Source organism: Chamaea fasciata, unplaced genomic scaffold (assembly GCF_029207755.1).
Source record: "Chamaea fasciata isolate MVZ Bird 193981 ecotype frontalis unplaced genomic scaffold, bChaFas1.0.hap1 SCAF_3, whole genome shotgun sequence".
Taxonomy (NCBI): domain Eukaryota; kingdom Metazoa; phylum Chordata; class Aves; order Passeriformes; family Sylviidae; genus Chamaea; species Chamaea fasciata.
In genome coordinates, this window is record NW_027094088.1 from 94179495 (window position 1) to 94207412 (window position 27918).

The 27918-nt window shown below is 39.2% G+C and overlaps 1 protein-coding gene across 2 annotated transcripts; it reads left to right on the forward strand.

The window, feature by feature from the left end:
• Positions 1-477: 477 nt before the first annotated feature.
• TDRP (testis development related protein) lies at positions 478-27793 on the forward strand. 2 transcript variants are annotated; one of them, XM_066179831.1, is made up of 4 exons: positions 478-714; positions 12870-12929; positions 22066-22169; positions 24456-27793. In XM_066179831.1, exons 1-4 carry the CDS (start codon positions 607-609, stop codon positions 24799-24801), a joined length of 618 nt encoding a protein of 205 aa, XP_066035928.1. In that variant the 5' UTR covers positions 478-606; the 3' UTR covers positions 24802-27793. The 2 variants fall into 2 exon arrangements, with proteins under 2 accessions (XP_066035928.1, XP_066035929.1); XM_066179832.1 differs by lacking the exon at positions 12870-12929.
• The last annotated feature ends 125 nt before the right edge of the window (positions 27794-27918 follow it).

Genomic DNA, 27918 nt, shown 5'->3' on the forward strand with positions numbered 1-27918 from the left:
CTCACAGACATCCCGCTGCCACCGACAGCAGGGCAGCGCAGTCCGCGCCCTTCACAGCATCGGCCGGCGCTCGGCGAGTCCGTATCCTCGGGACCCCGTCCTGTGCCTGCGGGCGGCTGCGGGGCGAGCGCCGAGGTGCTGCCGGCGGGCCCGGCGCTGTTGCCGCGGTGATGCCGGGCAGCCCCCCGTGCCCGTGCCCCCGCCCCGCAAACATGGCAGCGGCGGCGGCGCGGCGGCTGCGGGCGGCGGCGGCTCCGGCGGGGAGCGGCGGCAGGTGAGGAGTGGCGGGGGGGCCACGGCTCCCGGCCCAGCCCTGCCCGGCCCGGCTCGCCCCACCGCCGCGGGCCGCCCGTCCGCTCCCCCGGCTCCATCCGCAGGCCGGTGGGCGAGGCAGTGGCGGGGGGCGGGCTCCCGGCGCCGCCAGGCAGCTCCTCCCTCCCTCCCTCCCTCCCTCCCTCCCTCCCTCCGTCCCTGGCGGCCGGGAGCCCCCGGCGGGGTGACAGCCCTGCCGAACGCAGCCGCCCCGGCCGGGGCTGCGGAGCAGCGCCCGCTCCCGCCTCGGCCCGCTCGCTGCTGGGACGCAGCGGGGCCGTCCCCGCGCCCGCCATGTGGAAGCTCAACAAGAGCAGCAAAGTTCTGCTAGACGACTCGCCCGAGGAGGAGGAGACGCGTCCCCGCGGGCCGCCGCCCGCCGCCGCCTTCGCGGCCCCCCAGGTAGGAGCACGGAGCCCGGTTCGGAGGGGTCGTGAGGCTCGGCCCCGCTCCCGCTGCCCTGCTCTCCGGCGGCATGAGTAATCACTTTTCCCACCCTGATGTGCAGCCAGGCTGGCCCTGGTAGGAGCTGGGAATGTTTGAGCGGATCGTGCGACTGTCACCTGGGTTTTTGAGGTGCTGTCTGGCCTATCCACCCTTGTTTCCTTCCAGCAGCCGGCCTCCGGCGTTGCTGGGACTTGCTGTCCTTCATTCCAGTGGCTTCGTACCGCAGGGTACTTTCTCTCCCAACCCTAGGCAGAGGCACTGCAACCCGTCTGTTAAGCACGATACATAAAGCAAGGATGTTTAAGAACTTAACTTTATTTGCACGTTTGTGTAGAGCGCTGATGTTTTGGCAGGATTGCTTTTTTTCTATGGTTTCAGTAATGGTAGTTCACGGTCTTTAAATAGCTGCGATCTTGTTGGAAAGCTTTTGTTGTTAAGTGTTAAATACCAACAGTGACTTTCTCAACAAATATAACTTGAAAGGACGAGTATCGGTTGAGTATCAGGGCAAACAACTAAAAAAAGTTTGTTGACTTGCTTTCAAAACTTAGGAGCAATTAAGCATCCATCCAGATCAGAAGCCTGTTGCGCTGCCCAGTACAGCTTCCTTGCTGATCTTCTGTTACCACAGAGTTACTTTAAATGAGAGGTTCTGAAGTAAGCAGTTGCCCAGGGTAGTAAAACAGTGAGGTTTCTTTTCAAAAGAAGGTACTAAAGCCTTCCCAGCTCTCTACCCCATGTTTATCTGGCCTATCTTACTGAAGGAGCTGGAGTGTGTCTAGATAAATTATACTCACCTTGAGTTTCTGGTTGACAGGTGCTGTGGGCTGTCAACACATGTGGCAACTGCTGAAGAGCAGCCTCTCCCAGTCACAGCAGTTATTCTCTCCATCTTCCAGTAGCCACAATCACCAGTTTAGCCTTGCCTTGCCCCTGCACAGTAAACAGTAGAACCATGGCCCTTGCTACTTCTTTGACACCAGCTGTGGGGAGTCATATGGATGACTAGGATCTCCTCCTGCAGAAGAAGAATAGACACGAGACCCCCTTCAGTGGAGGAAGGGGGATTGTGGGGTTTGGGGTGACCCAAAGTATCTCCCCCAACCTCTCATACAACATCTAACCTCTGCCTCCTGCTGTTCCTGTCCTCAGGTGCTTGTAAGCCTCCACAGTTTTTGCTAAGCTTCTGGCTTGTACTATCATAGCCCTTGTAGACTTGCTCACCTCCTGAAACCCTCCTCGAGCACCAAAGGTCACCAAAAGCTTCCATAAATCCCACTGACTCTTTGCTGCTCCTTTTCTCTGTCACTGATGGTCCAAGCCCTCACTGAGGTTCCTGACCATAGCTTCCCAGTCAGGAGAGGATTCTTCAGACTTCTGTCCAGAAAATTCTCCCAGCCCTCTACTTTAGCAACAGAGGCTGGAGTTTGTTTATTTCATTTTGTCCAGTACAATTGTCTTTTACTGTCCTGGGCCTCTGTTCCATTAGTTGAGTCTCAAGTTATAATGGTGATGACAATGATTTCTTGTGCAAAAGTTTTCATTTTCATGAACTCTAAGAAAATTCCTTTTCAACTCCCAGTGCAACTGGAATCCTGGTTTTAGTGTTGGGGAGTGGCAGGAGAAAAATGAATTATTCTAAGTCACTAAATGAAATATTCTTGAAGATAAAGGATTCAGTAAAGTTAGCACAACTGTAGTGTAGCTTGGAGTAAAGATTATAAGCTATTAGTTATTTTGCTTGTTAAAATCAAAATCTTTTGAAAGGAATGCAACACCTTGCCCAAAATATTTAGCAGTAGTCATTTTAGAGTTTATGTACACTTTAAGGAAGAACAGAATATATAGAAAGCCCTGACCACTTGATTGACATTGTAATTCTCATGATCAGGGGGGCTTTTAGGTCACCATAGGTAAAATGTGTCTAAACCATGGCTGGGACAGGGGTCAACGTAACCAAATGCACTTGCTGCCTTGTTGTAGCTGATCTGGGTCATGTTCCTTGCTTTCAGTATTTGAAATTTTTCATGTTTCATCACATCCCGTTTTATTCGCCCAATAATACGATTGTCAGGGAGTGAAATCTAGTAATGCGTAGAGGGATTTCGTAATGATCTGCACTGCCTGCTGCTGCATCCTGACATGCATCATCCAACCCCCTGGCTTTGGAGGACAGCAGCACCATGAGAGCTTGGAGGAGTTATGAGGGCAGTTCCTGTGGTACCTTAGCTGTGGATGAGGATGCCTCAGTGTGTGTGTAAGTTGTTATGGTATTGCCTGCTGTGAATGAAGGATTACCTCATCGAGATGAGAAGAATCCAGGACTTCCCTAATTTTTTATCGTTGGAGCCAAAATCCAGATAATTAGTGTGAGTGCTTTTTAGTAAATTAAGAGGCCCAGCTTTAGATCAGAAGTTGACTGTTAAATTTAATTCCTTTTTCTGATACCTCATTTGGTAGAAGAGAAGATGAACTGGAGTAATTGTGTTTTGACTTTGATTTATGATGTGTTGTTTTCCAAAAAACCATCTTTTGTCTTTATTTTTATTTTTAATAAGCAAGTGGGAAGAAAGTGCTTAAGATTCTACCATTCATGCTATAAATAAGGCTGAAACTTTTTACTTCAAAGGCAAGAAATTGGTAGTCACATCTATGTCATTAAAGCAAACAACGTTGAAAGTATTCCAATATAATGAAATGTTGGTGCTGTATATTGTTTCTTCAAAGCTGAGAAAGAGGGAAGGAGTTCTCACTATGCAACCTAATAATTAGGACATTGCAGTAGCAGACAGCAACAAAGAATTAGTCTACTATAAGTTAAAAAAAAAAGTGCCCAACACAAAAAACTCCTTTGTTACTCTAGAGAAATTTTAATCATCCTATTTAGATATGGAAGCCTGATCTGGGCTTAAGCAGACATTTGAATTTGTAGATGTTCATAGTTCTTAAATAGAAAAGCCTAGTTTGATCAAAAAAAAAAAAAAGTTTTTACAGTTCTGGTTTTTTGTTATACAGAATAGTTTGATTTTGTTCCAGGGGAGAACAAAAACAAATTTTAGAACATGAAAATTGCAAGGGAGGGAACTGTCAGCCTCTGGCCACTTTTTAGCAAAAGCTTCTGCATACATTCAGCTACTTTGAATTGTTAACACTTATTTAAAATAGTAAGGTGTTTCCTGAGATAAGAAAGACAAGTAAATTCTGAAACAGTACTTGTGTAAATAAATGTGTGGATTATTGTGAGGTTTTTTTAGCCCAGACAGTTTTAGACTGTATCTTAGAAGTTAAGTTAAAATTGATGCATGAAGGTAACTTGACATGCATAAATAGTACACACATATGAGATGAAATTAATGTGCTTTTTGTGTGTCTCTCTGAAAATATGCTAGAAATGTGCAGTGGTGCATGCCAAACTTGCATTCAGTTTGGAATATGGTCATTATGTTTCAAACTGTAGTTGTATTTTTGGAAAGGGAAGACCGCTGGGTTTTGATTTCTGGAAGGCATTGTTTTGGCAGTTGTACTAAGTTTTTCTTGTTGCAATCCTGCCATCTAATCAGTTCTCAGAGATGTCAATGCTGTGTCAATATCGTGTGTAACTCTGACGTAAAATGGTACTCCATGTTAAAATACATCTGTATATTAGGGGAGGGGATGGGTGTCAGGCTGACCTATATTATCTAATGAAACTCTGTCTTTCATGTAAAAATATTTCAGAACCCTAGCCTTGATCTGTTCTCCCCAGTTGTATTTTCTGTTATGTTCAAAGAGAATGTGTGCAAAAACATGTTTCATGCTGAATTTTGTTTAGACTTGCTCAGGATGTTTGAAGGTTGGCTATACAGAATTTTAGTTATCTCTTTTAATGAAGATGTTTAAATGTCTGGTACCGTTTTAATACTGCCTTTCATCTTGGAATGAGTTGAACTCAGAAAAGCCCTGCAGAAATGGGTGGGAGCTGAGCAGCATTTCTTATGTTTTACTAATATGTTGAATAAGGGTATTTTTTAATTAAAAAAATAAAGTAGAAAATGTTAATCCAGCTAATGCCTTCCCTTCACTTTCTGGCCATTTCTGTGTGTCTCAGGCCTTGCCTTCAGTACTCTAATAATCCCATCATACCTTCTCCTCTCTGCTAGCCTGATTTTTTCCTCTTCATTGGAGTTGTTCTTGTGACATTTCAGTGGCATTTTCCTGGCTAAAATCCATCACCTGTATTCTGTCATCATTCTTGAACATTAGATTGTGGTACTGTCAGCGAAGACTTTCCTGAGCCTTCCTTGGCCTGCCTTTCTTGCTTTTCCTCCTTCTTGTCACATACATAATCTTTCAGCAGCTTCTTGAGTGGGTCCTGTTTATTTCACACAGTCTTTCTGGAGCTCTACAGAGCTGACAGTGTCTTTTGGGGTTTTAGGCTTTCTAAGTTTTAAATCCTTTTCATTTTTGAGGTGTTTCACTTTTTAATTTATACTGTCATTTTTTACACAGCTGGCTGGGATCAGACCTGTTTCTCACCTCTTATCCCCTCTCTCTTGGCTTATTCTGACTCTTAAAAGTCTGCGAAGCACATATTGTCTGTTTGGTCTCCTATTGCAGACACTGTCAGTATATTTTTTTTTTCTTTCAGCCAAGGCTGCAACCTGCAGGTTGTTGGTGGTTTTTATCTATTGTGCAAAAGAAAATTTGTGTCCTAGACTTTACTATTGTTTCCACCATGAATTCCAGGTCAAGTCCGCTTTCTTTCTCACTCTCTTTTTCTTTTTTCTTTTTCTTTTTTTTTTCTTTTTTCTTTTTTCTTTTTCTTTTTTCTTTTTTCTTTTTCTTTTTTCTTTTTTCTTTTTCTTTTTCTTTTTTTCTTTTTCTTTTTCTTTTTCTTTTAATTATTTTTCTTTGCTGTCTAGACAGTTGAAATTCCTGTGCAGACCCTCACTTCCCCTACTGATGGCAATTACTTCCTCTGCAGCTTCTAATACCTATGCTGTGGTTTCCCATCCCCTAGTTCCTGCAAATTCCATTGCTGATACTAATGTTGTTGCTTATGGCATAAAGTTTAAGTTCTCCTCATCCTTCAGATTCCATTTCTTCAGCTGGCCGCCCTTTGTTTCAGGAAGTTTGCATTTAAATCTTTGTCCTTGCATTCAAGGTTTTTCTTATTACATCTCCTTCCTCTCCCTCATTTGTCACTTTCATCACTTGTACCTTTACTTGAGACAGTTCTGCTTTACTGGCTCTGCTTGCCTGGGTTTGCCAGCAGCAGCCGTGTCCGCCCTCCTCCCCAGGCTAACTCGGAATTATCCACTCCCACTGAGCCACAAACCCACCAGTATCTTCTCCTCTACAGCTTGGCTTGAGGTCTGCTTTCACTACGTTATTTGTTGCATCTTCTTGGGATTTTGTGAGGTTTCTGGAGCCATATTCTCCTGCCACTGCTGGACTTCCTCCTATCAATATACAAAGTAAAATGTAATTGGATTTTGAGAACAAATGAATCCTTTAATTTTTTTTCTGTTCAAGTAAGTTTATAATGTTTTCCTCGCTTTTATAGAAGCTGTTTGCCAGATTGTGTGAGGACATCCATAACATAAGTAGAGTTACTAGAAGTTGCTGCACACTTTACTAGGTAGATTTACTTTCAGCTCTGTCATCAAAGGTACATTTCCAACAGGTTTTGCTACTGGTTCTTTGTGAGGAGCTCCAGGAAAATGTGTGATCACTGCACGTGTGATAAAAGCCACATATCAAAAGGAAGCTGTACGTGTGCTGCTGAGCACTGCCACAAAAAATGATGCATTCAGCCCATTTTGCAGAAACTGTGCTAGGAAAATATGGCCATTACTCATCCAAGACCTTTATTGGAGACATGTAGATTAATGGCAAATTCCATGACTGAATAAGAATTGTATGTCAGCTACTGCCTTTTGAATTTAGCATCTATTTGTTTGTTTTCTGGATAAGGAAACAGCAAATATGAACTTCCGCTATGGCCAAGTTGTTAAACGTAATTGACAGGTTTTCAGCTGGAAATTTCATCAAAATTGAAAACCTCACTGGAATAGTTGAATTGTTACAGAAATTGAATTAAAATTGATTATCTGACCTTATTTGTTTCAGCTTTGACACTGATGGATTTTGATCTTAATACAGCTGTTTCCATTTCATGAAGCATATTTGAAATATTATAAATTAGGTAAAGCTAAATTCTTAATGACATATGAGATTTTTTAAATCTTTTAAGGTGATCAATCTTTAATATTCTTCCAAAAATATTTCAGAGAAGCAAAGTCTGAGTAAGATGTGTTATAATCTCTTACTACAGAGATGCACAGTAATGTGAACACTTAATAGAGTGACCTTGTGTATTGATATAAAAACAGAGAGCATAGGAATCTAGTGTTCCAATGTTTCTCTTTGTAATGCCAATAAAATGCAGAACTACAGAAATATTCTTGTGTAAATACTTATATTCTGAAATTAATCTTCTCTGGTACACTTGGCCATTTATATCCATTGACAGTAAAAATATGGAAATAATTTAGATATTCTGTTTTAAAATGTAATGGAATGTGAAACAATAACTGAAGTGGTTGAATGAAACAGTTTGAAAATGCTGAGCAAGTTCTTAACAGCTGTGGATGCTAAAGAAAAGAACATCATCTATATTATTAATACTGAATAAATTAAAATTATTTGAAAGATGAAAACCCATTTCCCTATGTTTTCACCTCTAAGTTGGTCTGGTGAATAGTAGGCAGTTACGAGAGGCTGGAGCCTAAAACATGGAAGCATTTTTAAATATGTTGGATGGGTTATCTCCTGTATATGACGTAGTCATCCAGAGTTTTTTAAGTTAGTGGAGTGAAATAGGTTCTTTTGGAAATGATCTGATGAATTGCATTTTAAAAGCGTGTTTCCAGTTTACTGTTGTCTACAAAATACATGCCAAAATAAAAGTGCATTCTTCAACACACTTATATTTTACTTTTCTTTTTTCTTTATCAACAAGAGTATTTTCAGTTTTGCTGAAGACTGGCAGAGGAAACTTGCGGCACAGGAGTCACTGCCACTATTTAGATACTTTATTGTTCATAATAAAGATTTTTTTTCTAAGTAGAGGGAGCAATCTGGTGTGGAAATGTATTGTTTATAGAAGAGAAAAAATGAATTTAGAATACCAAATTACTCTTAAGCAAGACTTTAGAAATGCTTAGGTTAATTATTTTCATTGGTGACATTAAAAGGAAGTTTTCAATTTACACTGCCTGCCCAGATGGCTGGTTTGATTCACTCATTGCTTTAGGAACATACAAATGGAAGATTGAGATCTAGCAGTAGATGAAATATGGCCAAGGCTGATCACATTATCTTGATCTCAGTCTCGGCTATCTCTGCCAGAAAGGAGCAGAGGCAATTCACAGTTCAGCACTGGGGTTTTTCCGCTGAACACATAGCCTCATGTCCAAGAAGAAAGAGATGTATGACTGAGTAATGCAGCCTTTATTTGTTAAAATTGAAAGCCTTGCTTTTCCTTAAAAGCATGCTCAGTTTTGTATAGATGTTCAGGTACAGTTCAGCTTTGTTTTTCAGCTGTGTTAAAGGAATATTGAAAGTAGTAGAATTGTTTCAGTGCCCATTTACATTTGATCACTGTTGCATCAATTTCCTGACTCAGAAAGCACATATCCATGCATTGAAATTTTCCAGGTGTATTTTAGAGGTGCAGCAAAAAAAAAAATGAGGCCAAATGCCACTGATAACTGATAACTTTCTTCTTACTCATGTTTGAGTGTATCTTGCATTAGTTTTGATTCAGTTCTAAACTTAGATAAGCAGACTGACTTTTGCATTAATAATCAGCTTTAGTCTTGTTTATTTCATTTTACATTATACTAAGATCCTTCTCAAACCCAAGGAAATATTTTCTTTTGTTATCTGTAGTTTAAGATGATGATCTGGCTGTGTGATCTCCTCTTCCCAATCAGTGTTGTTTCTGGTCAGGCTGTGTATATGTAGTTGTTCTACTGTTTGGTTTGTAATCAGTGTTTTGGGAATCTTTCCAGCTTCAGAGGTTGACTTTCAGGTTTGTGATTTCCTGAGTGATTTTTTTTAAAATTTTTTTTAGACCTTCCCCTCTCCTATCACTAAATCATTTACTAGGTTTGTGGAGTACTAGAAATTGCGTTAAATTCTTCCCTGGAGTGCATCTCTTCAGGTGCTGTTTGTTTTGGGTTTTTTTTTTTTTTCCCACTTACATGATACATTTGTGGTACATAACCTAGTTCACACTTACAGGCATGGCAACCTAGACTATATATTGCAGTCAGTCCTTGATGAGATGTGATGATAGGTGGAGGGGATGCAATAAGTCAGTAGAAGGGTGAGAATTTGTTCCAAAAGGACCTACTCTTTTAACAATAGCTTGTTTACTCTCATGTTTGCACAGCTAATGTGTGTGTGTATTATAGGAAGCTCCCACAACTGGGTAGAGAAAATCGATAATATACCATTTTACTTACTAGAGCACGAGAAGGGCATGCAGGACGAAATGATGCTATTATTTCCCTTAACTCTTTGATGTTCAGCATTCTTCATCTTGGCCTGAATTATGAAAGTGAATGATCTAAAGAGACTAATTAATTACTTTACCACAAAGGAAGCTGAGGGAAGCAGATTACAATTTTGATCTCTGTACAAAAAGGTTTGTGTGCTAGTTGAATTAGTCCCTTGAGTACCTTATGGTTTGCAGTATGTCCAACAAAAGGGCACTTGTTTCCTTATGAAAACACACTGTGCATACCAACCTTCCCCTGCCAGAACTGGAGGGCTATTCAAGTTGCTGATCAGCATTTCCCACTAGTGTTAGCATTTTCATCTAGAAATATCTAAATACTGTAATGTAGTTCAGGTTTTTCTTTTAAATTGAAGCGAAACAATGAATTGTCATAACTGTAAACCAACCAGACTAAAACATACTAAAATAATTTATAAGTGTTCAACATCACTATGTGTTATGCAGCATGATAAAGAGTGAAGATGAGCTTTTTTTTACACGTAGCTGCTCAGTAGATTGTTCTCTAAAGAAAATTGATAAACCAAATCATAGGCTCCCTCATCTCAGAATGGTAACAAAAGTAGGAAATATGTATCAGGAGAAGGGTGTACTAATGTGTATCACTTAAAAATACAAATTATTCTGTGGGTAAGAGGGGAAGATGGGTTGTAGAGATCTCTCATTTTTCCTGCTGGCTTCTTCTCAGTGGTGGCACATGTCCCCTCCCTCCCTCTGCTCTTTTCCTCTGTCCTTTTTTTAAAATACAAAGCTCATCCCTCCTGCAGGGTGTACAGGTCCCTCCCTGCCATGGCTGGCCCTGAACCCTGCCCCTCTCCCACCCTGTTCGTGCTGTGTGGCATTAGTCTGCTCCTCTCTGCTTTCGCTAAGGATGCATTTTCCACAAAACATTTTCAAATCTAGTCTGTTGGAGATGGCTGAATTCAAACCTACAGGCTGTTTTTGGACAATGCATGGGATGCATTGATGGCCATCACAAGCACTCTGCCATTATTCAAGTCTCCTTCTTCATCTGCAGTGTATTTAAAAGGATACTATGAATACTTGATCAGTTTTCTGCCCCAAAAAATGTATATTAGGGATTAGATTGTCACCAGTTTTTCTTGAGGGTTTAATGTGTTTCAATCTTTGTATTTCATCTCTTTGAACTTTGTGTTGTCCACTTACCATCAGCCTGGGTTGTGTGAATATAGCTGTTGCAAATGTGTGTTTCATTCTTTAGGAGGTACCATTTTGTATAACCATGAGCAGTAACCCTGTATTAATACAGCAACACAGTCTTGGTTGGCTCTTTTTAAAAGAAGAAAATAAATACCCCCCTTTGTCTATTTATTGTTAATTACATCTTTTCTTGACAATGGTTTTCACATTTTATTGTGATGATTCCCTAGCCCTATAAGGTGGTCTTTGCATCTTGTGGTTTTTCCCTAAAAACTTTCACTGTGTGCTCTCTTCTAGAACATGATGTCTCTATGCACTTTTGTATTTTTATTTTCCTTCCTAAGATACTTGGAGAGCTGGAAGAATTATCATGAGAGGCATTATTTCTTTGGAAGGTACTAACAGTGTCTTGTTTGTTCTGGAGGTGGTATTGTTGGTTGTTGAAACTTATAGGTCTGCCAGCTCTGGATGTCTGAGAATTTCTCCTCTTACCATATTTCCCCTTGGAGCTTTCCTAGTTCTTGTTGATTTTTTTTTTCTTTGGGAAAAATTTGGATAAAACAGATGATGTATTCTTGAGCTCCTACCCTGTGTCCTAGCAGAGACTACATCATGTTGAGTTTAGGACTTTGCAACCTCATCCAAAAGTTTGAGAGCTGAGAATGTTGAGGGGCAAGAGGGAGACTTCTGAATAATATGTTTGAGCTGCTTCCATTTAAAACACTACCAATGTTTCTCTTAAAAGTAGAGAAATAAAAAAGCTGAAAGGGGTGGAAGTAGTGGAATTTAATTTGAGAGAACTACACAAATCTTAAGGTTTTCGTTTTTGTTATCTCATCTACAGTCTTCTCACATTCGACAGCTAACTGAATTAGGAAGTTAAATAACTTGTTGCAATCCACAGGAGGTAATAGTCTCATTTTGACTGATAATATGAGTTCCTGACTTTTTGTTCTACCCCAGCAAGTAAATCTGGCTATCTACAGCTCATTCTATTCCAACATACAAATACTATTGAAGTATAGAGCGATGATCTTCATATTCTATTCTAGAAATGCTCTATCCTTGTCCCTTTTATAGTATAAAGTAGTGCCTGTAAAGTAAGTGGAAACAAATATATATGAACAAATATAAATAAGTAAATAGATCTAAAAAAAATGCATGGGATTTGAAACTAGTCTGTTAAACTGACGCTGATACATCTGGGCCCCCACATGACTAGAAATACATAACACTTTTGTGCTGGTTTTCTTGCCTCTTTCTGATGCTGTTAGCAAAGTGAAGGAGGCCTTTGGCAACGTGTAGGAGCCAGGATAGTGAGTGTTCTAGGTGTCCTGGGATATGTGCATGTGGAGTGCATATCAACTCCTTAGCCTTTACTTTAGTTGAAAAGGAAGGTGTTGATAAATTTGAGTTTTGAAATAGTAAGTGGCTGATGTAATCAAAATATGGACCAGAGTGAATACTGGAGATTTTGTGAAACTGCTGCTTCAAAGACACTTTCCACTTTTCTGTTTTAATTCTGTTTTATTTCCTGAAACTGGGGTTAAATATTTTTGGTCATGTGTAGCTGTTCTGGTTTTGTACTTGAGACTGTTTGTATTTGGAGTCATATGTAGAGAAAAAAAACAAAAAGGCATTTTTCTCATTAAAACACAGAGTGAAAAAATTGAAAATTGCAGATTTCCTGAATGCTATGTCCCACTTCCTTTATCTTTGGCTTCTAAAGTACTCCTAGCAATGATCTTACTTGCCATGTCTTGAAGAGAGCACTGATAGTAACAGTAGGGCCTGACAATACTAGCATAGCAGTTTAACTCAGAGATGGGCAGAAATGCTTCCCTACTGAATAACCTTCACAGGCATCTTTAGCACTCTAGTTTTCTTCTGAAATTTATAGTTGTGCATGGAGGGGAAAGGAATGTGGAGGAAAGTCTTTGACTTAAAGAAATGTAGAGCTTTTTAATGCGAAGGAGGAAAAAATCCTGGGACATTACTCTCCCCCCAGCCCACAGACAATGCATAAGCCATCATCTAGTACAGTATTTAGAAACTCAGTGCAGATCCAAAAAATTAAGATACTAATATTAAAATAAAATCAAACTAATTGTACTAAATTTTTTTATGATGCAAGAGTATTTCTCCCTTTGTGGTATGGGGCTTTTGGTTCTTTAAGGGTTTCATTTTTCATCATTCTAAGTGTAGATTTGTATTTTAGTAGTGGTGTTCACTTAGTTTTGTGTTGTAATCATGTTTTGTCAATTTTCTTTTCTGATGTGCCAAATAGAATAAAAGCATTTGTGAGTAGTCTAAAATGTGTCAGTGCTAATTGTGAAACCAAAACTGACTGTGGGCATTTTTTTATCTTTATCCTTCTTTTGAGAATAAAGACCAGTTTCTTCATGATGAAGTTTCATCTTCAGTGGCACATCTTGCAACAAAGGTAAATACCTGTTCTTTGAAAATGTAACATTTAATATCATATAGATAAATTTCAGTCCATGTATGTTAGAAAGTTGACAGGTTTTCATGGACAGCTGATTAAGGAATTTATATAGTTCATTGATGATTTTATTATTATTTTATAATTTATATTTTATTATATCCTTGGTCATGGCGTTCTCATTGAAGTAATATTAGTAGTGCAGGACTAGTTGGAAAGCTCCCTTATTTGTTTTCCTGAATGGGGAGGGAAGGTATCCTGATTTTTTTCTTCCCCCCGATGATAGCTATTAAAACACAAGATGAAAATAAGAAGCCGCAGGAATAACTGAAGTCTAAAGAAGCAATTCTAAATTCTAGCTGCAACTGGCAATAAAAATATGAAAGTAGAAGAATTTGGGGTTGTTTATTCCATTACGTGTAGCTCTACTGGCTCTCTGACCACAAGAGGTTAAGGATTTTATTTTGTATCTCTTTCAGGAAAGAGAAGTAGGCATGCAAGTTAATTTTTTTTTACCTTGATATGTGTCCAAGAATCTTCTTTAATGTTCCTGAAATACATTAGTAGAAGATGAAAGAAGTGGAAGTTATTATGATAAGCTAGAGCTTGTTTTGAAATTCCATAGGTATAAAGAAAAGTATTTTAAAATAGGTTCATTAGTGTAATAGGATACTTTACATTAATATGTATAAACTGAACATCTGTCTCTGTTACTTCTTTTTGTTCTACTTCAGATGCAGCATGACTTTCATTGAAAATAGAAGTCAGATTGTACTATACCTTTTTCTACCCTTTTGAAGAAACATATTCTTTTTTATGAAAACATAAATTACCATATATTTTATACCAGATGATAAATGTTTAGGGAGAGAATCTTAAAAAGAATCTATTTTCTACTGAAACTTCTTTTGCCCCTTTCTTAGTCATTCAGGAAGGCTTGCTAAATGTGTGTTCTGACTTAAAAAACCAAAAATGTCACCAGGTAAACCACTGAGCTGCAGTATTTTTGTCTTTTAAAATAAAACCCTCTTGTCTTAAAAATGTATTCTCAAGAAAGCACCTTATCCTTCTCATCTTCTCTTTCTAAAAGCATATCTTTATTTTATTTGGTTGTTCTGTTGTCTTAGAAGCTGTGAGTAGAGTGATATTCCAAAAGTTTTAATATGTTAATATGTTAATAAAAGGCTAATGAATTGCATGTGTGGCCTTTCCAGTACACACGTCATGAATAAAATAGTCTCCATGTTGAAACAATATGGTGAAGAGCAACAAAGTTCTTGAAGAAGGTAGTGGATGAATAGTGTGTGTGCTCCTTGGGGAGACAGCCTTCCTGGTCTCTCAAAGCCTGAGTTTTAAGACAATGTTGATGCCCATTTGCAGAGGAAAGCCTTTGTCCTAGGTTTGGGGGTCTAAAAGTGGGAGCTGGTCCTAAAGGCCACAGGTGGAGCTTGGAAAATGGTCTTGGATCCTGCTCTTGCAGGAAGCTGCCTACTGAGCACTGAGGTCAGACAGTGCTGAATTGTTCTAGTTCTCTCCTCACAGCTCTCTTGAAAGGCAGGTATAGGTGGTTAAAAAGCCTCATGCCACCTCAAAGTGAGGAACCATGAATGCTCCAGTGGTGCCCTCCAAAATGCAGCAATCTGGAACCTGTGTTCACACTCAGCCTGGACATGTGAATTAGAGAGTAAGTCCTATGAGGATTGACTGAGGGAGCTGGGGGTGTTTAGCTTGGAGAAAAGGAGGCTCAGGGGAGACCTTTACAACTACTTGAATGGTGGTTGTAGCCAGGTGGTGGTTGGCTTCTTCTCCCAATTAGCCAGCAACAGGATGAGAAAATAGCCTCAAGCTGCACCAGGGGAGGTTCGTGTTGGACATCAAGAGGAATTTCTTCACTGAATGCGTGGTTAAGCATTGAAATGGGCTGGACAGAGAGGTCATGGAGTCACCATTGGGGTTCAAGGAATGACTGAATGTGGCACTCAGTGTCATAGTCTGGTTAACCACTTGGTGTTCAGTCACAGGTTGCACGCGATGATCTCATAAATGATTCTATGATTTGGCCTCTGAAAAACTCAGTCTTTAGGGGTCTCACTGCCATGCTCAGCTTCTGAATTAAAAGTACAGTAGAAACTTCATCTGCAGTTGTTTTTAGGCCAGATTTTGAAAAGAGACAAAGTTTTGAGAAACAAAATAGATCAAGAACCTTAATGCACACAAATCCATGGAACCTGATGAGATACATTTGTAGGTCCTGAGGGAGCTGGTGGAGGAAGTGGCGAAGCCACTATCCAGCATACCTGAGAAGTTATGGCAACGTGGTGGAGTTCCCACTGGCTGGAAAATGGAAAACATGACCCCTATTTTCAAAAATGGAAATAAAGAAGACCAGGGAACTGCAGACTGGTCAGTCTTATCTCTATGCCAGGCAGGGTCATGAAGCCAATCCTCTTGGAAACTATACTAAGGCTGATGAAAAATAAGGAGCGAATTGGTGACAGCCAGCATGGCTTTTTTAAGGGCAAATCATGCCTGACAAATTTGATGACATTCTATGACAGTGTTACAGCATTGGTGAATGAGGGAAGAGCGACTGATGTCATTTATGTGGACTTGTGCAAAGAATTTGCATGATATCCATGCCTTTAAACTGGAGAGACGTGGATTTGACAGATGGCTCATCCAGTAGATAAGAAATTGGCTGTATGCCATGCCATGTATGACATGCAAAGAATTAGTCAGTGGATTGATGTCTGAGTAGAGGCCAGTGACAAGTGACATTCCTGAGGGGTTGGGACCAGGCCTGTTTACCATCTTTGCTGGGGACATGGACAGTGGGGTTGTGTGCACCCTCTGCAAGTTTGTGGATGGCACCAAACTGTGTGATACTGTCAACAAGCTGGAGGGAAGGCATGCCATCCAGAGGGACCTTGACATAACAGAGGTAGGCCTGTGTGAACCACATGAAGTTCAACAAGGCAAACATGTTCTACAAGTTCAACGTGCCATATCCTGCAGCTGGGTCATGGTAGTCCCAAGCACAAGTAGAGGATTGGTGGAGAATGGATTGAGAATAGCCCTGCTGAGAAGACTTTGACAGTGTTGGTACGTAACCAGAACCATTGGTCTGCACATTAGAGGCTGGCTGATTGAGAAAATCCCCACCACCACCAATGCTTTAATATCTGTTAGACAAATGTGGGAGGGAGTTGGTTTTTAAATTTCAGTTATCTGTCTTCTTGCTCATTTTGAAGAGGTTTCCTGTCATGTGGGAAGAATACTTCTTTAAAGCTGATTAACATTTTTTAACTGTTAAACACTTAATTATAACTTTATTGAACTGTAAGGTACTTATATGGAAATTTTATCTCTAACTTTTTATTTTAGCTTAATTTCTTTTAGGGGAGGAGTGAGGGAAACTCTGGAACAAATAATTATTTCTTCTCAGTCAAAGTCAAAAGGAAAATCCATTCTTTTTGTTTATATTTATAAAAAAATTCTGCAAGTGTTTTGTGAAGTGCCTCTACTTAGCTGGAGAATTTTGATTCACCACTTGTCAATCCTCTGTGAAAGTACTTGTGAAGGTCTGCTGAAACATGGTGCAAATATAAATTTCTGGAAATCTCATTTCATACATGCTGAGCAGTGACTTTTTAGGGATTAACTGCTTAACTACACAATGGTATTGAACGTGCTGGTTCTCACTGCAGGTGTACAGGAAGAATGCCCTGTAATTCCTCATTTTGCTTGCTAAGACTCTGTCATGTGTCTTGTTTTAGCTGGCAGCGAGTGATTTCTTTGCTCCACAGCCCTGGTGGCCTGGCATTCGGGAGGCAGAAGAGTCTAACAGGAATATACTGAAAGTACTGGTACCCACTCCTAATGCAGTCAGCGTAAAGTCCAAACATACGTGAACCTCTTGCTTTGTAAACTGCTTGTCTTGTACCTTTGTGACCCAAATCTTGTTATGATTCATTGACTTGATTGAATTCTATGCTTTTTTTACCTCTTCACTATAAGATAATCTGTATTAACCACATCCATCTGATACACAAGTTTACCCGTTTTCAGTTAAATTTACACCATCCTCCTCTTTAGTATATATTCATCTGTATCTACATACTTGTTTTGGGTGCGATAAACTTCTGAAATTTGCTTTTGGGACTGAACTACTTTAGTTTATACCCAGCTGTTAGTATTCCTGGTTTGTTGCTTTTTACCCTAATATTTCATGAACCTTCTTGCCCTCTAGCAGAGCCCTAATTACCAGCTGTTTACCTTTGATAGTAAAATTAACTGAAAAGTCTTCATAGTGATGCTTTACTGTTTCCCAGTGGACTCTCTTTGGTTGTTCATTTATTAGTCTTTGCCTGTTTACCTGTTATGGGAAGATAGGAGTTATGTAAACATCAGAGTTTGTTAATGTGGTGAAAAATGGTGTCCATAAAGTAATTTTTGTAATAATACGTATCAGTCTTGTAGGAGACTTCCAATTTAAGGGGTCCTGACCCATTTTGGGATGTTTTATAAAGTTAACTGTCAGTAGACATTTGTTCCCTGTTTTATCTGAAGAAAGAAGAATTACAGTCAACATATACAATTTGTATACACATAATTCACTTGAATCAATACAGCTAACAGCTGAAGTCTTACTATGGAAGTTGAGATTAGAGTGAATCTTAAGGATTTGGGGGAGCCATGTTGTATGTGCAAAGCTCCAAGTATGGAAGAAAGCTGATAGATGACTGCAATTTTCAGAGGGTGCTTCAGATGTTATAATAGTTGTTGCTTCAAAAAAGTGCTGTTGCCCCTAAATTCCACATGCTTTATCTTTAATGAATTGATTCTTAGTACTAACTTAAAAGATTGCAAAAAAATGAGGGAGTTAGACTTCTGCTGGCTTAAGTAGTTGTCTTGGTTTGGAAAAACAGGTGTTTGCTAGGGAAGGCAGGAAACTCCCTTGAAACGGAAGATGTAAACCCCCTCCCTCCAAATTATTATGATTTTAAAATTAAGGGGCTCTCAGGCAAAGATATGGGAAAAAGAATAACAGTTCTTTACTAGGAAAACTGAAATAAAAAAATGCAGGAGTACAGAAAGCCCCCCAAACAAACCACTGACAGAATACAACCTGCCACTCTGTTGTTCAGGGTGTTGGTAGCAGTCCCATTAAATCGTGGCTGCAGTCCTCCTGGAGTGACAGATGTGGTTTTGTTGAAGCAATGATCCTGTAGAAAGGTGCAGTTTTCCTCTGAAGGTTCAGTGGTGGTGTAGATGGGTCTGGTCTTGCTCTGGGAATCCAGTGGAAACCGGCTGTCCTGGTGTTCTGACTCTCAGATTTTATCCAGGTAGGAAATCTGGGCTCCTCTCCCTGGGTGGAGCATCTCACAATGGGGTGATGTAATTTTTTCAGTTGTGCAGTGAGGCTCAATTGCCCATTAACAGAAGATATCTCCCTGGAGGGAGGATGGGTCATGGAAGAGATAAAGAACACTGCCCCACCTGGTTTTAACAGCTGGTAATAGAACACATTTGGTTACATCTTGCGTTGCAATCTAAGACAGTAGTTGAACCAGTTTTCCAGAGCATCACACAGGTACAAAACCACAGCATAAGGAAGGCAGTATCAGTGAGCAGGCAGTGGACTGGGTTCACGCTTTTCAGCAGCAGTGTCTGATAAACCTTGTGATCCCCTCTCTCTGGGGATCTATCTGACAGATGGGCATTGATACTGAAGCACGGGCAAAGCAGAGGGGAGAGGAGTGAGCAGGAGAAACAGCAGACAGCTGGAGCAGAGATACAGACTACATCCTTCACATGATGTTCTAGGAGGGACTGCTCGTATGCCCAGTTTCAGAAGATTCACTAATTAAATGGCAGCTTTCTCATGGTGGAAAAAAAAGTACTTCATAAACTAAAAGGAGCTGAAGGAAAAGAATCTATACTCTGGGCTTGAGCTCTTAATATAGCAGTTGAAACAGATCATGATGACTTTTCAGTAGTTTGCCAGTTGATGGATCAATATTTATGTTTAATTTCACTTTTACTGATTCTTTTAGGCGATTGCAAAAAAGCACTGCTGCACAGGTTTTCACAACCTAAAGTGGAAGATACAGGAGAAAATTTATTAATTGCTGTTCTGGTAGGCGTACGCTTTGCTGTCATAGTCAAACTGCTATGAGACCAGTCTGTATTTCTACTTCAGAGAATACTGAAATGACATCTTGAGAAGTTTCTGCTTTGTTTCTCATTGACATTCTTGAAAAATAGTAGACTGCAGCATCCAATATAGTCCTCTAATTCTAACATCTGATGTTACAGTTGTAGTCAGTAGTAGTTCTCTCTTCCTTAATAGTGGTCTCTTTTTTGTTTTTTTAGCTGTCCCATGAGCATTTCACTGAAATTCTTTTTAACCTGGTTTTGAGTGTACACCTGGTTCTATCAATCAGCTTTGATTTTCAAAGATCACCTACTCCAAGCTCAAGCCCAACCCATCAGGCAGAGAAAGAAGCAAAGGTGGCAGGAGACATGATGAATGTGATATTCCTGAGAAGCCTTGAGCATTAAAGGGAGGCATTCTAGAGGTGGAAGCAGGGTCAAGTGACCTGAGGGGAGTATAGATACACTCTTCAAGTACGCAGGGATGGGGTTAGGAAGGATTAAACCCACCTGGAGTGAAATCTGGTGAGCAGCAAGAAAGGCTTCTGCTTGCACACCAGCAGCAAAGAGAGTGTGAAGAAGATGGAGCCTGACTCTTCTCAGGGTGCTCAGTGAACAGGCAAGAGGCAAAGGGCATAAACTGAAATAGAAGAAATATAATTTAAAAATAAGAAAAATCGTTTTCACCATGAGGATGGTCAAGCCCTGGAACAGGGCTTCTGAAGAGGTTGTGGATTCTCCGCCTGTGGAGATACTCACAACCTGGCTGTCCATGATCCTTAGCAATCTGCTGAGGGTGATCCTGCTTTGAGTAATGGGGTTGGACTAGAGGGTCTCCAGAGGTCCTTTCCAGCTGTAAAAGCTGTGTAATTCTGTGAATTCTGGATTATTTCTTTTTCCAATGACACAGGGAAAAGTAGTTTAAAGATTTGAGAATATAATCAGGTCAGTTACACTTATAAACCTAGAAAATTTTAGGAGTAGTACTTCTGTGTAGAGTTATATCATAAAAATGAAATACAGAGCTCCTGCCAGTGGACTGATGCTTTAAGACCATTTCAGTACTGTGTTTTCATACTTTGCATAACTTTAATAGTTTTACATAAAACAAGTCTCCAGTGTGGTGAGGATTCAGCTTACTGAAGTGTCATCTTTACTAACTGACCTTCCTTTGACATCCATTGCAAGGAAGCTAATTGTTCTGGGATATGAACGATTGGGTCTTTCTTCAGGTGCTCTGTAAGATTGTAAGTGATTCCCAGCTGATTTAGGTTCTGGGAATCTGTGACTGTGGTAACAGGAGATGGTGTTCAGGAAGAGCACAACATGGCTGGTGTCTAGGGCCTCTTCTCCTAACATCAAGAATCATTGTTTTAAGGTATTAGAGGGTGAACCCCTTTAAATAGGGAGTATTCCTTTATGTATCTCCTGTCTGAATTTGTCTAATTCTTCTTGTGATGGTTCCCAGCACTTTTTGGCTATACAGCTGCTGCACATCAAACTGATGGTTCCGGGGGACGGTGACTTCAGGATCTCCTTCCTGAGCTGTACCTACCAGCTGATACAGTTGTAACTGTTCCAGCTGCACTTTTCAGTTGGTTAAAAGTGTTTAAAGAGCTCTGAAAAGAAACATGGAAATGCAGCAGGCTGTTTTGAGGAATTTCATTATTATGTGTCAGCCACATGACAGCAGTAGTCAACGATTGTTGTCTTAAAAACAGTTCAGTAGTTACAAAAAGGCTTCTGGAAGTGTGAAATATGTATTTGACCTCCTCCTTCACTAAAGTTTAAATTCTGGAGTATGCTACCACTGAGAAGACAATCAAGAGTGACTTGGTTGCTCCTGGTTGGTGGAGTGAAAAGATGTTTCAGGAGACTGGAGCCGGTGCAGGCAGGTGGAGAGGAGGAGGCTTAGGTGTGGTAGGCAGATGTTCTGGTTTTACGCTTGCACTTCCTGGTTTCTTTCAGCCTAGTCTGTTTAATATGTAGTAGGCTTTGTGTAATGAGTTATATCACATATTGGCAAAATGTGATTTACTTGGACATTGGTGTTTTTATGCAGGTCATCCTGACAGTGTTTCCTTTGAAAACCCCAAATAAGTAAGTGGTGGAAGTGTGTCTTAGATGTTTGGTGTACATTTCTCCTAAGGACTAGCTGAGAGAAGAATAAATCAGTTACAGTCTGGTTATTAGCCTTGTATGTACGTACCAAATACCGTGGACATGAAAATATGGAAGGAATTGTACAATGTGTACATAGATAGTGATTTACATACAGGTTGAAAGAGTTCAGAGCTGTGTATTTTTGTGAGCATGCTATCAAAGTAAAATAACCTATACCTAGTTATTTGTCCTTGAGGGAGAGAGAATCAAACCTTCAATAAAATTTAAGAAGTAATTTATGCTGTATACGTAATGGTCACAGTAGATTTAGAAAACACACTGTAGTGCACCAGTGCCACATCTTATATTGCACTGGTGAGCCAATGCTTTTACCCTTCTTGCTTGCAGGGCTGGAAGTTGTAGTTTAGTAGCTACAAAGAGGGACACAGATGTGTAAAGCAGGTTAAATCTAAAGAGTTTCATAATGCATGTCGCTCTCCTGTCTGTTGTGACTCTTTCTAGACATGACTGTTTCATTTCTTGTCTACTGAAGCCGTTTAGACTGTCCTTAAAGCTGCCCAGATTCCCTTGTTTCTGTGCTACATTAAAATGGGGCCCAGCTGTACTCAATGACATCAGAAAAGCACCAAGGATTTGTAGTGTTTGCTCAGCAAGGAAGGGCTCTTGCTGCAGTAACTGGACCAGCTCTTTTCCCAAGCATGGCCATCCTCTGCAGCTCTGTGGAGTGGCTCACTGCCGGCAGCCCTACATGCAGGAGACGCAGCCACTGCTGCCACACAGACACAGCCAGTGGCAGTCCCACTCTGAGCTTGTGAATCTGTCACTCACACTGATGAGGATTTACTTCTCTCTGTAGGTTCAAGGTGCAAGTTTCCGGGGTTGGAAGGAAGTGACATCTATGTTCAATAAAGATGATGAACAGCAGTTGCTAGCAGGATGCAAGTCTCCAAAATCCAAAGGGTGAGTAAAACCATTTGGTCTATCTGCCATTAAAATACACTCACTGGAACGGAAAATATCTGTGCAAAGTAATAGAGCTGGATGCTGAGAAGCAGCAGTGTCCAACTGCTGGAAGTCAAATTGACACAGAAAAGTTTATGAGCAAAGCTATATATACATTAAGTTTACAATGAAGAAGGCATGCTGTATTAGGAAAGGACAGATGATGTTTTTAACATTTTTAGGTTTGTCAGGAAGAAAAACGAATTTAGCTGCATAATATTTTTTTTTACTGTAGAAAAGTAGTAAAGGCTTGTGAGTAAAAGGGTCATTCTCACACTTTTTACTTTCTTCTTAGGGATTAATTATGGTTGAGTTTACAACTTCCCTTTTTTACATGCCTTACTCTCTCTTTTGAAGTCTTACTACACCTAGAAAGGTTAACTGGAGTAGCTGTACTAGGACCTGCAAGTCTTCCCTGCTGGCACTGAGCTGTGTTTTGGCACAGTTGTGTGCTGGTCTGGTTAGAGCAGCTCCCTGCTCAGAACACGCTGCCAGGACAGACCATCTTCCTGTTACCTATATGTGCTACCTCACTGCTTTGGTTACAAACCAAGTATACCACATAGCAGTAGATCTGTTCCTGCCAAATACTAGCTTTGATAAGACTTGCTGTAGCAGGCTTTGGCTCCAGTTTACTTTGAAATAAATGTGTTTCAGAATGCAAGTGTGTGTATATATGCATGTAGGGCGTGTATGCATATAAATAAACAATTTAGAATATAAATCCATGTATTTTATTTCCATTTGAGCCTGTTCCATAAAACTTCCCAAAAGTTCCCAGCTACTCTCCCTGTGCAATTTTATAGTCCCCAGCTGCTATCCCTGTGCAATTTTATATTATTAAGATACTAGACTCCTGTAATAATGCTTTGCAATTGATGCTGAATATAAAAATCAAGTAATACAGTGAAGTATGTTAACAAAGTTATCACCAATGTAGAAAGTTATTTTGGTATTACTATAAGAACTGCCTGTTTTTTAAGTTTGGGATATTTTCCTTTAGTTATAATTTTGACTTTACTTTTAAAGACACATACAACTTTTAAGTGTCCTGTTTGTAAAATACAAGAGAAGTGTTTGGAGCCTGTGGTTGGTTCTAGCAAGACAAAAATTCTGAGGAATCATAAATTCAAAATCCAGTAAAGGAAAAGTGATTTTTAAAGGTATTGGTTGAGTTGCTTCTGTTTAAATGTAATAGAGCTAAGCTTTCATTAATGGAACAAAGCTTTTTCAATATAAATGCTTAAAAGAGATTCAGTTTGTGGTTCAGTTGCAGCTAAGGAATTGATATGCTACTACAGATAATGTTTTCAATTTGTTTTTTAGCTCATTGAACCCTAAAGGTTGTGTCTTTCACCCCTGGTGTTCAACCTTTCCTTGTGGCCCATTATTTGATTATATACATAATATATAGGTATGCATAAACATTTGACATTCTGTAATTTAAATATTTCATGCTGCAAAATTATTCAGGTTGAAGATTCTTAATGGGGTAAGAAAAGTAATAATAAGAGTAGCCTTTCAAGTGTCTGAAAGAGAAGTTACAGTTATTTTTTGGGTTTGGAAGGGGGATTTTGAGAGTTCTTACCAGAAATACAAAACAGCTGTTTTCACATTATTGTGTGGATCTTTGTGAAAGTATTAATAAAAAGCCTGGTATCTTTAAAGTCCTAATACTGTGTACATCGACTATTTTAGGGTATAAGGTTTAACTGGCAAGGTGGTAACAGATATATGAAACTAAGTAACACAGTGAGTGTTAAAGCTGTTGTTACAACATTGTCATAGTCCTTCTACTATCATACTCCTAGGGTTTTTAAAATCTTTTGGTTTTGTTTGTTTGGTTTTTTGTTTGGTTTTTTGTTTGTTTTTTTGTTTGTTTGTTTGGTAAAGTCCTAAATTGTTCAAATGCATCCTAAAATACTTCATACATTTCTAAAGGCAGCTCTGTGGAATTCACTCCACAGGAATCGGGTAGGGATGGTGGTGTGTCAATTCTTTTGTAATAGAAAATGACCATACTCGGTCCTCTTCTGATTTATCCCTGCAAGATTCTGCTTTGTTTAGGTTTATGTGTATGTGAGGGTGTTTTTCCTGAAGCTAACAGCAATGGATGAGCTGCCACAGGCTGACAACGATTAGCACTCCTTACTGTAAAACACAATTTAATTGAATGTTTATTAATAACTACTACATATATCGTTAAATGAAGGAATTAATCACCACATCATTGTTACTTTCTAGAACAAACCTGAAATTAAAGGAAGAGATGAAGTCTGAAAAGAAGCCAGGTTTTTGGGACAGTTTGGTGATAAAGCAGAATATTCAATCTAGGAAACCAGATGAGATTGAGGGATGGGAACCACCACAGATTACCACTGCTGACTCTACCAGTGATGCAGCAACTCCTTTAGGTGACTATACAGCCTGGTCAGGCTGGGAAGATGAAACCAAAGGCTCCACAAAATACACAAACCTGGCCAGCTCAGGAAACAGTTCCAGGTGGAGTATCAAATCAGCTGGCAAGCTGGTTAGTATTAGACGTCAAAGCAAAGGTAACCTTACTGACAACTGGGAAGAACTAGAATGATACTGGTAATGTGAAACACTTTATACGTAAGAAGAGAACAGTTCCATGATTTACTCACATGTTTAAACCAAAATCAAATCTGCTCTATATTGCACCTTTATACAGTACTTTGTTTTATTCAGATTGTTACAAATTTTTGCTCACCTGATAGTAGATTTTCTTATTACATTGTTAATAGCTATGTTTTCCACACTGAAAAAAAAAGTAGATAATCTATTTTGTGCCTATATTTCACATTCAGACTCTGCAGTACGTCAGATTGTTGGTTTTACCAAAAACAAAATGTAATTCCTTAGTGAATGTATACACTGGTTGTAAATTTGACTGCCTTATGAAGGAACTTCCACTAGCTTGAGGTCCTGCTTATTTTCTGGTATTTGAGGGCCATTCAAACTTTTAGTTTTGATGCTGTCCCTTTTAAACTAAGAATACTGATCTGTCGCTTGCAGGGAGAGTCCTTGTACTTAGTACTGTTTTCCAAATCTTCAGTCTCAGCATATGCTTCAGCTTGTGCATACAAGATGCTTACTGCCGCATTGTGCTGTACTCTGTGTGACATGGGAAAATCCTATTCTGATGTAATTTCTTCCATTACAAGATTGTCACCATCAGATGGATCAAATGGGTCTTCCAGAGTTGAGGTCTTTTTGTGTTTTGAATTTTTTTTTCTCCTGTGTTGTTTTTTGGGGTTTGGATTTTTTTCTTAGTTGTTTTTTGTTTTATTTTGGTTTTGTTTGGTTGTTTTTTGTTGTTTTGTTGGGTTTTTTTTTAATATTTAACTTTGACAAAAATAAGTTTCTCAATTTTTAAGATGCATGTTATGCCAAAAAATATAAATGATTGAAAATTTGGAAAACAGCATTGAGTAAAGTGTAAGATGATCTCCATATTCTGGGGGAATATTGAATCTGGGTATAGGAATAAGTTGCTTCTTATGGAAGGGCATATGTTTTCATTTTTTTTACAATAGCTGATCCTTGTTCTGCAAACAACTTTTTTTGGTTTTGACTGTGTTTTTTCTTTCATCCCACTGCATAAGCAATGATTGAATTTACTCTGGCATTTTCAGGGTAGCTGAGTAACTGAGCCATTGCAAGTATATGCATGCACACAATTTCTGAAGCATTTTTGTTGAAAAGTTCCATCTTGTTAGCTACTGACACTTTGCTTTTTTTGGTAAAAGAAGGTGAAATGTTAAACTTGAGATTTGAAATGTATATATGACTAATAAAAGTGCCTCTTTTTAGCATATTGTCTCTCACTAGTGGTGCAGCTGATGTCAGATCCAAAGTTAATTTCTGTTTTGTTTATATGACCCACACAAAGACTACTTTAACATTCATGAATGAAAATCAAACCAAAAGTTTCATAAGAAGTGAATGCTAGGCCTTTTCTCATGATAAGCTGGTAAGTTCATAACAGAACTGAAATTTGACTGTCTAGCAATATGGCCAATACAGTCGGAAGATAAAGCTAGCATGTTAGAGAAAATCAGCATTTTTACAAGAAAGTGTAGACCTTTGTATAGTAGATGTCTTGTAAACATATTTTTGCAAGAAGCTCATGCTGATGAAAAGGGATGCATGCAATTTTTTTCTAAGCTTGTTTCTGTTACTGCCACATTACTCCTCCCTTAGCTCTCTCTTTCTCCTCTCTCCTCTAATTCATGTATAGTTTTCTGGCTTGCAGTTCCTGCATAGCTATTTTTTGGAGATTCCTGCTGAGATGTGCGTGGAGGGAAACTGTAGCAAAATGGTTTTAGTTGGTTGGGTTTCTTTTTTTTTCCCTAATACTGATTGGATGCTAAAAGACATTGCTCTTAAGTTTACAAAAAAGAATGGTGATGTTTTGTGCTACGTAACAAAATCTTGCAACTGGCAAAAATACTTGTAAAATTTGCATTAGATATTAAAAAGTGTTAGTAGGGGAGAAAAGGTTAGCATTTATAATGCATTGTTTAGTCTGTGAATAACCTCTCTTTTTGCCTTGGGCAGGTATGTATGCTGAGGTTAATTATAGGAAAGAATTAGTATTCTTTGGTAAAGTATGCTGCATTTTATAGTTTGTGGAATACCCTCTAAGGCATGAGCTAGTATTTAATTTGGTTGTTGGTGCTGATCTGAAAGAACAGAAAAAGCTCTGTTAGCAGCCCTTAATATTTTGCTCTCAAAGATGGACTGAGAACTTAATTTCACTCCTGAAGAAACTATTTATACTGTGACCAGTAAGGGTTTTGCCTTGCACATTATACTGTCAAGTGCCTGTTTCTCACCTTGATGATGTGTTTGATGCACAGCTTAACTGCAACCTTTTTTCAATTTGTTTTTAGATGTATGATAAAAAATATGCTCACAAATCTGAAGCCTATTATAAAACAAAAGTGGGAAATTGAGATATGTAAAATTCCAGTTTCATTCCTAGTGATGAAAGTTTTGGTGTGCTTTTTAAGTGATATTTCCTCAGAAATAACCATTTTAAGGATCAACATTATTAAATTTAATATAATTTATTGTTATGCTTTAATAATGTATTTGTCTGTTGAGAACTCACTGATGTGAGCTTTTCTTCTCATGTTTATAAATGTGTCTGAATTTTCAGGATGGGGTCCTTTCATCTTTTACCTTTGTTAGATGCTTAACTACATTAAACGTTAAAAGCTTAAGCTATACACAGCTCCATATGTGGAATAAGTGTAGAAAATGTCCCTTAATATTTGTTTTGAAATTGCATTTCAATCTATGTGAAATGTTTTAGAAGAAGGTAGCATTAAGATTGTATGATAAGATTGCACAAAATAAAATATAGTTTATATTGCTTTCTCATAGCCAATCTGCATGGTCGTTGGCGTGGTTTTAACGGGAATTAAAAGCTTTGCGTGGCTGTTACTAGTCACTTAGCTCTGAGCAAAGTTCTTTCTGAGTATTTTTATTTATTAGCATCATTTGCAAAAAGAAAAGTAGTATTTTCCATATGAATAAAGATTTAGTTTGAACTGAAACATCTTATGCTTTGACTTCTTTTGGTCCCATTTTATTTGTCATGTGAATATGTTTACATTTGCTTGGACAGTTTTGGCCACCACCATATAAGAAAGATAATTAAACTATTAGAAGGTGT

Bases quoted from the DNA above. Each gene is read 5' to 3' on its own strand.
- TDRP (XM_066179831.1), top strand. From the start codon at position 607: ATGTGGAAGCTCAACAAGAGCAGCAAAGTTCTGCTAGACGACTCGCCC. The intron at 715-12,869 runs GTAGGAGCACGG...CCTTCTTTTGAG, and splicing joins CCGCCTTCGCGGCCCCCCAG to AATAAAGACCAGTTTCTTCA. The intron at 22,170-24,455 runs GTGAGTAAAACC...GTTACTTTCTAG, and splicing joins AAGTCTCCAAAATCCAAAGG to AACAAACCTGAAATTAAAGG.